General features: G+C 31.8%; 1 protein-coding gene across 1 annotated transcript; it reads left to right on the top strand.

The window, feature by feature from the left end:
• The first annotated feature begins 12,661 nt into the window (after window positions 1-12,661).
• On the top strand, window positions 12,662-13,252 carry LOC131280164 (olfactory receptor 8H1-like). The gene has a single exon (XM_058306291.1). It carries the CDS (start codon window positions 12,662-12,664, stop codon window positions 13,250-13,252), a length of 591 nt encoding a protein of 196 aa, XP_058162274.1.
• Window positions 13,253-13,488: the final 236 nt, after the last annotated feature.

Here is a 13,488-nt window from a genome sequence, read left to right as displayed (position 1 = left end):
CTTACCTTATTGGTTTTACTGAATCAAGAGTCGACCTTCTTTTCATGAACAGTTTACAATCTGTGGCTCTAATGTGAGCTATCACTTTTACTGTGACTTAACTTCAATTTTCACCCTGTTCTGCACAGACACACATGAAACTGAAATAATGATATTCATTTTCGCTAGTTCAAACGAACCTTAGCACAATCTCGGTTTTGTATGTGTCCGTCTTGTCTACTATCCTGAAAATCAATTCCTCTTCAGGAAAGTGCAAAGCCTTCCTTACCTGCGCCTCCCACTTCCTAGGAGTCACAATCTTTTATCGCACTACGATTTTTGCTTATTTAAAACCAAAGAAATCCTACTCATTGGGAAAGGACCAAGTGACATCTGTGTTTTATAGCACGGTGATCCTCAGGCTGAATCCACTCATTTATAGTCTTAGGAACAAAGAGGTGAAAAAAATGCTCTCTTTAGAGTCATGCAGAAGAGTGAACTTTAGGAGCAGCAGAATTGATAGTAATGCTGAACATTTAAAGAACATTTAAGTGCATCTCTTCTTTCTTTTCTATTTGAGCATTTACTTTGCTTCTTTCTAATTACACTAGCATTCTTTAATTAGTTTGTATTTATGTTGAGCTGTCCTCTAGACCCTGCGTTCAATGAAATGTATCCAAGAATGCTGAAATCTACATAGTAACTGGAAGCCATTAAATATGTGTTAATTCTATGTTTTAAATATATGTGATTTTAAAGGCTACTATTGTAAAATAGAAAAAGAAAAGTGTTCTTGTTCTTCAAATTGTATTATAGAAATTCTCATTCATATTCCTATTTCAGAGAATTTTATTATGGAGAGCTTTTTAGGAAATTATTCTATTTATTCTGTAGGCAAGAAATTTATTATAGTCTTAAAGAGTGCTTTATTGGGCTAGAAAACCCAGGGTTTACTGTCTCAATATGTCAGTTGTTTGCTGTATATTTCTTTGTAATTCACTGAAAATTTTTCTAGTTTCCTCAGTTAAAGCATACAAATAATTGTGTATCTATTTGTTTATTTTAAAGAAGAAATAATGTGAGAAACAGAAAGAATTTAAAATTGTATGAATAAATTTTGACCATGATCATCAGAAAGCTTTCCTTCTTCGAAAATTTTGAATATACAATAGCTTTTGTTATGACAATTTATGCTGGTGGCTTATAAATATTTTTGGACAATCTTATTACTAAAGAAAGAAGCAGCTGAAAAAGGAAAAAGAGCACTTCAATATTTGCTCTCAGAGCAAAGTAAAATAATGTGATACATTTCAGTTAAAGAAAAAATTGTATGTGTACATTGAAGAAATTCTGGAAAATATTTTAAATATTTTAAAATAAAATAGAAATATCCTAGTCAATTTAATAGCATTGTTCATGGTCTTCAACAAATCTTATTTATAAAATATACCAAACAATTCCATATTCCAAATATGAATCCTTTACATTTTAAACAATAACTGTTATTTCTTTTTAAAAGTGCCTTCACATATTCTGGATTTACAATTTTTAATTTCACTACTTTTCAATTTATATTTAAGAAAGTATAATTTCTTCTTCCTATATTTTTTATTTAATTTAAACTTAAGCAATTCTATTATGTGTGTGCATATATATATATATATTTGCATACACAAGATGTTTATTTTTTAAATTTATATTTATGTTTCAATATAGAATTACATTTGTTCATTTTCTTAACTGATTTTTGAAATATTAAAGTTCAACTCTTTTAGGATTAAAATTTTCATGAATTCTCACAAGTTCATCACTATTCATTCAAATGAATAAAATATGTTTTATTATCCTCTATATCTTGAATTCCTATAAAATTTTTAAATTTAAATATGTAATATCACTAGAAATTACAAAATTAAGATTTTTTCTGTAATCTAAGTTGTCTAGAATCCATGTTTATTACAAATCTTTATTTTATTTACATTTAGCAATCTTTGAGAAATATTTATTTTTTAATACTAAACCTTTTAAATTATTCTCACATCTGGTACACACACTATCTTTTCTTACATTTATAGGCCTTTTACATTTTTGGGTCATTTTGGGGAAATGCTCTTTCCTTTCTTTCATTTATGCATGTTTCTATAATTTAGAAAATGTATCCTCTTGGTTTTTGTTGGCAATGATTATCAAATGTTTAATTTCAGGACAACAGTAATTTCAGGCATTCCTTAGGTTTTAATTAAATTCAGATTACCCTGTCCTTTTAAAATATATTCCAGAAAGATTTATGGTGTTATTAAATAAACACAATAAAAACTTTAGACACTGTCAAAAATTGACATTGTCCCTTTACTTTCCTTATTAATATCAGTGCATATCATTCTTTATGAAATAGGTGGTAGTATTTTTAAGACAAAATCCTTTCATGTATGTGTTTTTTTTTTCAATACTATGCATTGTAAAAGTTGGTGTATTTTAAAAAATGATAAACTTGGAATGAACATGCCAAAATGTGAACAGTATACGGATATGATTGAGTTATATTAAAATGGTAAAAAAATTGATTTTATTTCCTGACCACATAGTGAGTCCTAGACAATAATCAAAGGACTTTAGGTATATAATTGACATGGAATATCTTCATAAGATAACTCTCAGGTAGATACTTACATTATCTAAAATTTTTCTGAAGTAATGAAAAGCTTTACTGCAAATTACTCAGGCAAATCCTTAACGGTCATCCTGAAATTTTCTCTATGTCATACACCTCATATTTAATCCATCAGCATATTCTCATGATTCTTTGTAGAGAACATTTTTGGAGGGTGACTATATCTCAACCCCTCCTCTGCTGTCACACTAGCCAAAGGAACCATCCTCTCAGTCCTTATATGATTGCCACTTTCTTTCAGATAGTTCTCTGCTGCATTATGCCCCTTAACTTCAAGTCAATGTAGGGGGACTTGATACTGCTAGAACATAGGTTGTATCATGGCACTTCTCTTCAAAAACACCTGCAAGCCTTACCATAAAATTAGGAGTCAAAATTAGCTTTTTTACCCAAGAGCCTACATTTCAAATCTAATTTTGCCCCAACTCCTTACTTTTATGAAAGTATCACATTTAACATTGTTCCCATCATATGCCTTTTTGAGCAGCCACACTGACCTACTCACCGTAATTTTTCAGCATCAGAACTATTTACATTAATTCTGATGCTACCTGGAATATTTCCAATTTTTCTTCTTCCTGAAATTCTCTTTACCCAGACTAGTCTTTTCTCATTTTTTTTCCTCATAAGACCATCACTTAACTCCCTGTTTAATATCTGATCTGTCCCATCCTTCATCAATGCTGCATTTGTTTTCTATAGCAGTTATCTTTATCTAGTACTGTATATATTTTGATTATGCCTTTTGTTTACTCTGTTTACCATGCATTGAAACCTCTGTATGCACAGATCCTCAAAACCTTGAATGTACCTCAGTAAATATATTTCAATGGCTGAATTTTACAGATGTAGAATGTTTACATTACATGTTCATGGTCAGATGACAGCTTAAAGGTCAAGCTCAAATTTAAACCCTGACAGAATGATTACGGAGCTCTCATTCTTAATCACCATTTTATATATGACTTTTTTTTCTGCAAAATCATCTACTCCTATCAGTGTTGAAAACATACTATATAACTTTATTTATTTAAAATACATTAATTGCAGAAATTTTGAATGAGTATGTTGCCAGCAAATTTGATTAAGTTGCTAAGAGAAGACAGTGTAATTTTGGAGATAGCTGCTAAATGTTCTCAAACTTGCATTCATAGCCTTGTTTTAGAAAGAAAGAACTTTGTACAATAAAAGAGATTTATCAGATGATGTGCCTGACCTGGAGTGAGATGTCTTTTTTTTATTTTTGGAAATTGGCTATTATGTCCTTAAATATTCCATGGATAGTTAGACTGAGTGCCATCTACTGGCCACGTAGAAATTACATGGAAAGAAAATGTTTTTAGAGATCTCTTTATCCCACCCCTGGGAGAAGGTCTGCACCCATTAGTGAGGCCCTGGCATGGTTTTGGAAACTTAAGCTTGGCAATTTTAAAGACTAGGATAAGTTGAAACAAATATCAAAGAGTAGTGAAAAAAAAAATAACTGGCAGAAGAGAGAAATTGGTCATCAGAATAAACTCACCAACATATTCAGATGTAAAGATATTAGAAAAAAATTACAAGCCAAACTAGGAACAAGGAAGAGAAGATATAGCCAGATGAACAAACCAAATATCCTGAAAAGATTTAGGAATTAAGATAATTAATCAATGATAATCTCACAAATCTCCTAAAACATTTTATAGAATAGAAAGAAAATATAACTAAAGAGATAAAGTATGTTAAGAAGTCCCTGGGTGAGTGTAAAGAAGAATTTGAAAGTCTGCAAAGAAAAGTAACAAACCTTCTGGCAATGAAAATCATTAAAATAATATTAGAGACACATAGAAGCAGATTAGAACTACTTAAATATAGAATTAATGATTTTGAAGACAGGACATCTGAAATGGAAAAAAAAAAAAACAATAACAGGAAAGCAGAAAGAAAAGAGAATGGAAAAAATGGAACAGTCTCAAGGAATTGAATGACTGTGCAGAACACACATTCTCATTACTCGTGTCCCAGAAGGAGAAGAGAATGGAAAAAGTGCAGAAAAATTATTTTAGGAAATGATGACCAACAACTTCCCATTCCTTATGAAAGACATAAATATGAATATCCAAGAAGGAGAACATACCAAAAACAGAATAAGTCTGAGTAGACCTAACCAGAAACACCTACTATTACTAATAACAAATATCAGAGATAAAGAGAGGATTCTGAAAGCAACAAGAGAAAAGGAAAGCATCACGTATAAGGGAAATTCAATAAGATTAAGTGTTGTCCTCTCATCAGAAACCATGAAGGTGAGAAGAAAGTGATGTCATGTAGTTAAAGAACTGAAAGAGAAAAACTGCCAGCCAAGAATTCTGTATTGAACAAAACTGTCCCTCAAAAATGAGGGTGAGTTTAAAGTCTTCACAACAAAACAAAAATGGATGGGATATTTTACCAAAAGACTGGAATTACAAGAGATGCTAAGAAAGTGTTGTAGCCTGAAAGAAAAAAAAAAAAAAATCAAAGCTGAGAGATTTGGGGAAGAGTTTAGAAATGAAGATTATTAGGAAGGATAAACTAAAGGATAAGAAGGCATGCAACAGAACTATATGACACCAGAGTCTAAGGAAAAAACGTGTGAAGTAATTCCTTTACTATAATAATATTGAATTTTTATGGATTGAACTCTGCAATCAAAAGACATAGACTGATAGAATGTATAAAAATATGTTTATTTGTTGTCTACAGAAGACTTATCTCAAACATAAGAACAAAACCAGGTTAAAAGTGAAAGGTTTAGAAAAAGGAATTACGTGCAAATAGTAACTATAAAAGAGCTGCATTAGTGATAATAATGTGGAAAAAAATAGATTTCAAATGTAAAACTGTTATAAAAGTTAAAGAGGGTCAATATATATTTTATATTATGTATTTATGTATTATATATTATAGAAATAAAAAGGGGAATTCACCAAGATAAAATAACCATACTAAATATTATGCACTTAACTTGAATTCCCCAAGATATATAAATACCAAAACTGAAGAGAGAAATAGATAACTCTACAATAATACACAACTTTCAGTATTGGATAGAAGAGCTGAACAGAGGATCAATAAGAAACAGGCACATTGAATAATATGATAAATAAACTAGACTTAATAGACGTAACAGGAGGCTATACATTCCTTTCTAGTGCTCATGCATCCTTCTTCAAGATAGACCACACGTTCTGTCAAAGACAAATCTCAACAAATTTAAAAGTATCAAAAAGTTACAAAACACTTTCTCTGATCATATTGGAATGAAACTGGAAATCAGTAATGTACAGAAAAAGGGAAAAGTCATAAATATAGAGATTAAACAACATACTCTTAAATAATCTGGGGATCATAGAAGATTTTGCAAGATATTCACAAATATTTTGAGATGAATGAATATGAGAACAAAACATATCAAAACCTATGGGAAATTGCCAAGTCAGTGTTGAGAAGGAAATGCATAGTCCTCAAAGCTTAAATTAAATAAGGTGAAAGGGCTGAAATGATGATATAACTGTGCACCTGGAAGAACTAGAAAAAGAAGAGCAAACTAATCCCAAACCAAGATAAACAAAAGAAATAGTAAAAATCAGATCAGATATAAATGAAACTGAGAGCAGCAACAAAAACAAAAAACAATAGAATCAATAAAATCAAAAATTGGTTATTTGAGAAGTAAACAAAATCAACAAACACTTAGCTATACTGACAAAGAAAAAAAGAGAGAAGATGCATATGAATATAATCAGAAATAACGGGGCGGGCATTACAACTCACTCTGCAGAAATAAGAGAGTTCATAAAAGAGTACTATAAACAACTATATGCCAAAAAACTAAACCATGTAGAGGAGAAAGACAAATTCCTAGAAATACACAAACCACCTACACTAACCCTACGAGAAATAGAAGACCTGAACAAACCTATCACACATGAAGACATTTAAACAGTTATTGAAACCCCTCAAAGATGAATGCTCAGGACCATATGGCTTTACAGGTGAATTTTACCTATCATTCAAAGATGATCTAATACCAAATTTGATCAAGCTCTTCAATAAATTCAACAGGAAAGGATGCTACAAATCTCATTTTATGCAGCAAATATCACCGTAATACCAAAACCAGATAAAGATGCTACAATAAAAGAAAATTTCAGACCAATATCTCTAATGAATATAGATACAAAATTCTTCAATAAAATATTTGTAAACAGAATCCAAAGTCACATTAAAAGAAGTGTGTACCATGATCAATTGGGTTTTATCCCAGGTATACAAGTGTTGTTCAATAAAAGAAATCAAATAGTATAACCACATTGATAAATTGAAGAAGAAAAATCTCGTGATCCTTTCCATTAACACTTTAAAGGCATTTGACCAAATTCATCCTTTGTTGATTAAAAAGAAAAAAAAAACTCCAAAAGATAGGAAAAGACGGAAGGTTTCTCAATATGGTAAAGTGCATATAAAAAAAGCCTACAACTAGCATAGCACTTAAAGGTAAAAGATTGAAAACTTTCCAGCTGAGATCAGGAAAAATGATGTCCACTGTCACCATTCTTATTCAAAACTGTGCTAGAGGTTCTAGCCAGAACAATTAGGCTAGATTAAGAGATAAAAAGCACTCAAATAGGAAAAGAAGTAAAACTTTCACTACTAGCTGATGATATGATCCTGTACTATATCTGGAATATCCTGTAAAATCCACAGCAAAGCCATTAGAATAGACAAGTTCAGTAAAATGGAGGGATAATACATTAATATGCAAAAATCACTAGGATTTCTATACAGTGCTGTTGTGCAATCTGTAGTGGAAATTGGGGAAAAAATTCTCTTCATAATAGTAGCTAAAACCACTAAATATTTAGGAATAAAACTTAACAATGAACATAAAGGACCTTTATTCAGAAAACTAAAAAAAAAATTGGTAAAAGAAACTGAAGAAGACTTAAATAAATGTAAGCACATACCATATTCATGGATTGAAAAACTATATAGCATGAAGATGTCAATTCTACCCACATTGATTAACAGATTCAATGCAATCCCTCTAAAAATGCCAACAGTCTTCTTGGTGATTTGGAAAAACCAATGATCAAATTTAGTTGGAAGGGTACAGGGCACCAAATAGCTAAAAAGATCTTTAAAAAGAATGAATTTGGAAGACTCTCACTTCCAGACTTTAAAACACACTACCTAGCTACAGAGGTAAAAAGAGCATGGTACTGGCGTAAATACAGATACATTAAACAATGGAATTGAGTCAAGAACTCAGAAATAGACCCTCACATCTACAGTCAAGTGATTTTTGACAAGGCAGTCAAGTCCTTCAAGCTGGGCCAGAAATCTATTCATTATAGTGTGCCAGGAGAACTGGATAGCCATAACCAAAATAAAGAAAGAAGACCCCTATTTCACATCTTATACTAAAATTAACTCAAAATGGATCAAGGACCTAAATATAAAAGTGACAATATTAAACTCCTAGAAGATAATGTAGGAAAATGTCTTCAAGATTTTATGGTAGGTGGTAGTTTCTTAAACCTTACACACAAGCATGAGTAACAAAAGAAAAAATAGATAAATGGGACCTCCTCAAAATTAAACACTCTCACACCACAAAGGACTTTGCAAAAGAGGAAAAGGCAGCACACTCAATGGGAGTAAATATTTGGCAATGACATATCTGATAAGAATTTAATATCTGTGATATACAAAGAGATCATACAACTCAATAATAAAAACTACTTGATTAAAAATTGGGCAGAAGTCTTGAAAAGACAAATTTCCAAAGAAGAAATACAAATAGCAAAGAAACGCATGAAAAAATGTTCAACATCACTAGAGATCAGGCAAATGCAAATCAAAACTTCAATGAAATATAATTTCACATTGGTTAGACTGGCCGCCATTATAAAGTTGGAAATCTGTAAATGTTGGAGAAGATGTATAGAGATAGAAACACTTATTCACTGTTGGTGAGAATGCAGAATGGTACAGCTACTATGGAGCACTGTTTGGCAGTTCCTAAGGAAGTTGAATAGAGACTTACCATGTGACCCAGCAATACAATTACTATGTATATACCCAGAAGAACGAAGAGCAGAGACACAAACAGACGTCTGAAATTGATTTTCATAGCATTATTGTTCATGACTGTCAAAACTTGGAAACAACCCAGGTATCCATCATCTGATGAATGGATAAATACATTGTGGTGTGTACATATGATGGAATATTATGCAGCAGTAAGAAGAAATGAAGTCATGAAGCATATGGCAACAGTGATGAACCTGGAGGACATTATGTTGAGTGAAGCAAGCCAGATACAAAAGGACAAATACTATATGATTGTGCTATTATGAAAAAAATACATTGTGTAAACTCATGGAGTTAATAATTAGAATTCAGGTCTCCAGAAAATAGAAGGAGGGTAGGGAATGAAAAGATAAGTGTCAATCTGTGCAGAATAGGTAAAAAACAAGTTGTTTGTAAATCTCTGGAAATGAATAGATATGATAGAGAATATCATGGTGTTTGTAACTAGCAATAATATTGTACGAGTGACGGGCTGCTCGCTCCCTGAGGGGTCGGGGGTCAGCGGGGGTAGATGGAGGGGCTGGCACGGCCGACGATGATGCTCTAAGACCCAGGCGAGGAGTGGGCCAGAGCGGGGCTTCTAAGGCGTGGGAGGACGCGTGGTAAGGAGAGACCACGGAGACAGTCTGGAGTGCAGAGCAAGTCTAATTTATTACGGAAGTGCAGGGGTTTATATAGAGAATGAGGAGGGCGGGGGTAGAGCAGGAGGAGTGATGGTTACGGGGCGGCTAGGGGTTGGCAGAAACTCGTGAGTGGACTTGTGGTCTTGTGTCGTTAGCTGTTACTAGGGAAGTGGGCAGATTTTAGGTTAGGACACAACATACGAGTATGGCAGTGGTTGAAAGAGAGTCTAAAGTCATGAAGAGTAATACAAGGAAAGATAAAAACTGTAACACGGGTCTCTAAGATAGCAAAACCTCATGTAAAACACAAATATGGGTGTTATTGTATATATGACTCTTATAAAATATAAATACAAATATACTAGAGAGAAGGAAAAAAATAGCAGCTCTATTTAGAAGTGATGCATGGAAAAATTGAGAGGTATGAGATTTGTTTGTTTTTGTTTATTATTATCATTGGAATAATGAAAGTGCTCAGGGAATGATTGGGGTGATGAATGCACAAATGTGTTTACACCAAATGCCACTGATTGTTCTCTGTGGGTGGATTTGTGTTTTATTAATATATATCAATAAAATTGGAAAAATAATTGAAAAAATAAACTTGATTTGGATTTTAAAAGTTCATCATATATGTGATATACTATTTTGAAATTTTTAATCCTAATCATCACATATATCCTGAAATCCTGCCATATACAAAGTTTTTCTTCTACCAGTTGCTTCTAAATCTATATGGAAATTGATTTCATTATTATTAATTAATGAAAAACCCACAATAATGGATTTCATCTAGTTGTACATAAAGGAAGCAAGTGTTGGACCATTAATAAAATAATAAAAACTTTCCACATCTCAGCAAAGATTTTTACTATTTTTCTCTTATTTTCTTTAATATAATAAAAAAAGATACCCTAATATAATAAAAGAAATTGCACAAACATTGTTGCTGAATTTAATACATCTGCTATGTTGATGAATTAGTTGATAATCCCCAAACTGAATGGTGAAACTCCTCTGTTTACTCGTTGTGATGCCTTCTCAAAAATGTCCATTTATCATCTGGTGCATACTCCTAGGAAGAACTTGTTTATGTTGTGTCAGTCAATGCAGAATTCTTGGAATTGTGGATTTTCCAAGTGTCTTTTTTAACAGTAGTCAAGGTGTACAGTAAATATTTAATAAATTTTTAAAATAAAAATGAAAATTCAGCTGTAATAAAATTATATAAACACATAATCATTAAGATAAACAAGCATTATATGCAGAAATACTTTGAAGAAAATACATCTAAAGAATAGCAACAGTTATGAATGATTTCCATTTTTCTCTTTGAATTTCATTGTTTAATAATTTCTGCGTAATGAACCATATTCATTGGTATGATACAGTTATACTTTTAAATATAAAATTATTTCATTGTGAAAAATATGCTATGATAACCCTAGTCTTTAATTATCTGGCCTTCAGTCACAGATTAATTAACCATTTCTCTAGAAATATCTGCTCTTTTACCCAGTCATAAATTAGAACATCACAAAGGAATACCAACAATGCTTTTCAACATTATGTAGCTTCCAAGGGAAAGGCAAATTTCTGTTCCAACCAGACACAGATGCAATTGTTTTTGAACTCATTCTTGGCATCATGTCAAGCAGTTTTCCTTGAAAATTAGTCCCAGAGATGACCACATGTTGCATTATCTGCAATCCTCAATATAAGTGGTGCCTTGACATTATCAGGGTGAAAAAAAAGGGAGAGGCAGTTCTGATCATGTCCACAGTACCTCCTGGTACGCTCACACTAGGTAACAAACCAGTGAACTTCCTTTTGATCATAGCCTGAACAAAATTTTTGTTTGATTTATTTTACTTCAAAAGAAAAATCATGTGCTAAAAATTAAACATAACATTGCAAAGGAACAAATACTATAGAAAAGAAATTTCAGGTTCCTTCAATGATTTAGACATTTTTGATGAGAGAAAAATTTGTAGTTCAAATATTTCTAGACAGATAAAACTGGAAGAAGTTTTTCAAAAACTTTGAATCATGGTAAGTATTAATCTCAATGTTAGAGAACTTTAGATTATCTAAAGTTATCTATATATATACATGCATAATATGTAGGCCTTACCTAGGTAATGCTAGAATTTATAGAGTCAGAAATATAGAATTGAAGGAATCAGAGACATCAATAATGTACATACATAGAAAGTGTAATTGTTGGAAGACATTTGATTAAATAATCTTTTGAGATATATCTGATAATAGTAATATGTGCTCTCTAATATCAATACACAAAAGGTTTTAATTTCTTATCTGTCATTTGTACTAAATCATAGTGGAGAGAAAAGAACACTAAATGTATAAAAATTATCTTTGTTTATTAGATACCTAGTCTTTTTTTTTAATTTGGTAATATTAAATATAAGTAGGAAAATAATGTTATAAACTTAATCTCTGAACACAATCAAAATTGGTAAAATTGCCTGACTGAAGCTACATAATATTTGTGGCTCTGGGTAAGGAACTTAAATATTTGTGTTTATTTTTCTCATCTAAAAATATATAATAATAATAATATATATGTTATAATGTTTTCATCTGTATAAATGTGCTAAAGAAGGGAAGTATTTATAAGTGTCATATTCATTCTAAGTATGCAATATTATGAACATATAAATATATAAGCCTTACATAATTTCTAAAATGTTGATTTTTACCTCATTTATATTTGGCAGAAAACTAAGTTTTTCTTAAGACCTATTTTGCAAATTACTATTTTTTATGATTTTTCCAGAATCATTAGGCTGAATTTTTTTAAAAAGTCATCTATCCTATTGAAAAAAATCTTTTAGAAGTCATTTATCCTAAATATCACCTTTGATTTCTCAACAGTTTATTACACTTGATTGCTACCATGGAAAGAAGGAATAACACAAATGTGCCTTACTTCATCCTTTTTGGCTTGACAGACTCTGAAGAGCTCCAGCAGTTCCTTTTTATTTTATTTCTCCTGATATACCTTATTACCCTGCTAGGAAATGCAGGAATGATACTTATAATTCGCCTGGACTTCCAGCTTTACACCCCTATGTACTTTTTTCTCAGTCACCTGTCTTTCCTTGACCTCAGTTACTCAACGGTCATCATACCTAAAACCTTAGAGAATTTACTGACTTCCAACAAGAATATTTCATTCATGGGCTGCTTCACACAGATGTGTTTTTTTATCCTCTTCTCTGTTACCGAATTTTTCCTTCTCTCGTCAATGGCCTTTGACCGCTATGTAGGTATCTGCAACCCTCTTCACTACCAGGTTGTTATGTCCACGAGACTCTGCCACACCCTCATATCTGGTTCCTACATGATTAGTTTTACTGAATCATTAGTCAACCTTCTTTTCATGAACAGTTTCCATTTCTGTGGCTCCAATGTAATCTATCACTTTTACTGTGACTTAACTCCAATTTTAACCCTGTCCTGTACTGACACTCATGACTTTGAAATGATGATGATAATTTGTGCTGGTTTCAATGTTTTGATGATTCTTAGCACAATCACATTTTCCTACATATCTGTTCTGTCTACTATTCTGAAAATTAATTCCTCTTCAGGAAAGCGCAAAGCCTTTTCTACTTGTTCATCCCATATCCTGGGAGTCACACTCTATTATGTCACTACAACTTTTACTTATGTAAAACCAAAGAAGTCCTACTCCTTGGGCAGAGATCAAGTTGTCTCTGTGTTTTACACTATGGTGATCCCCATGCTCAATCCTCTCATTTATAGTCTTAGGAACAAAGAGGTGAAAAATGCTCTCATTAGAGTCATCCAGAAGAGGGAAGATTCCAAGCAATAGATGTGATTGTAATGCTGAATATTTAAGTGAATCTTTTTTTTTCTTTTTTCTTTAGGCATTTACTTAATTTCTTTCTATATAAAGTAGCATCCTTTAATTACTTTGCATTTCTGTTGCATCATCTATTTGTGCCATGCATTCTCTGGAACATATACAAGAAAGTGTTTTCACAAAACTACATAGTAAATGGAAGCCATGGAATATGTGAGAATACAGTGGTTTAAATATATATGATT

This window comes from Dasypus novemcinctus, chromosome 10 (genome assembly GCF_030445035.2).
Source record: "Dasypus novemcinctus isolate mDasNov1 chromosome 10, mDasNov1.1.hap2, whole genome shotgun sequence".
NCBI classification, from domain to species: Eukaryota; Metazoa; Chordata; class Mammalia; order Cingulata; family Dasypodidae; genus Dasypus; species Dasypus novemcinctus.
This window is presented reverse-complemented; position numbering and strand designations above follow the sequence as displayed.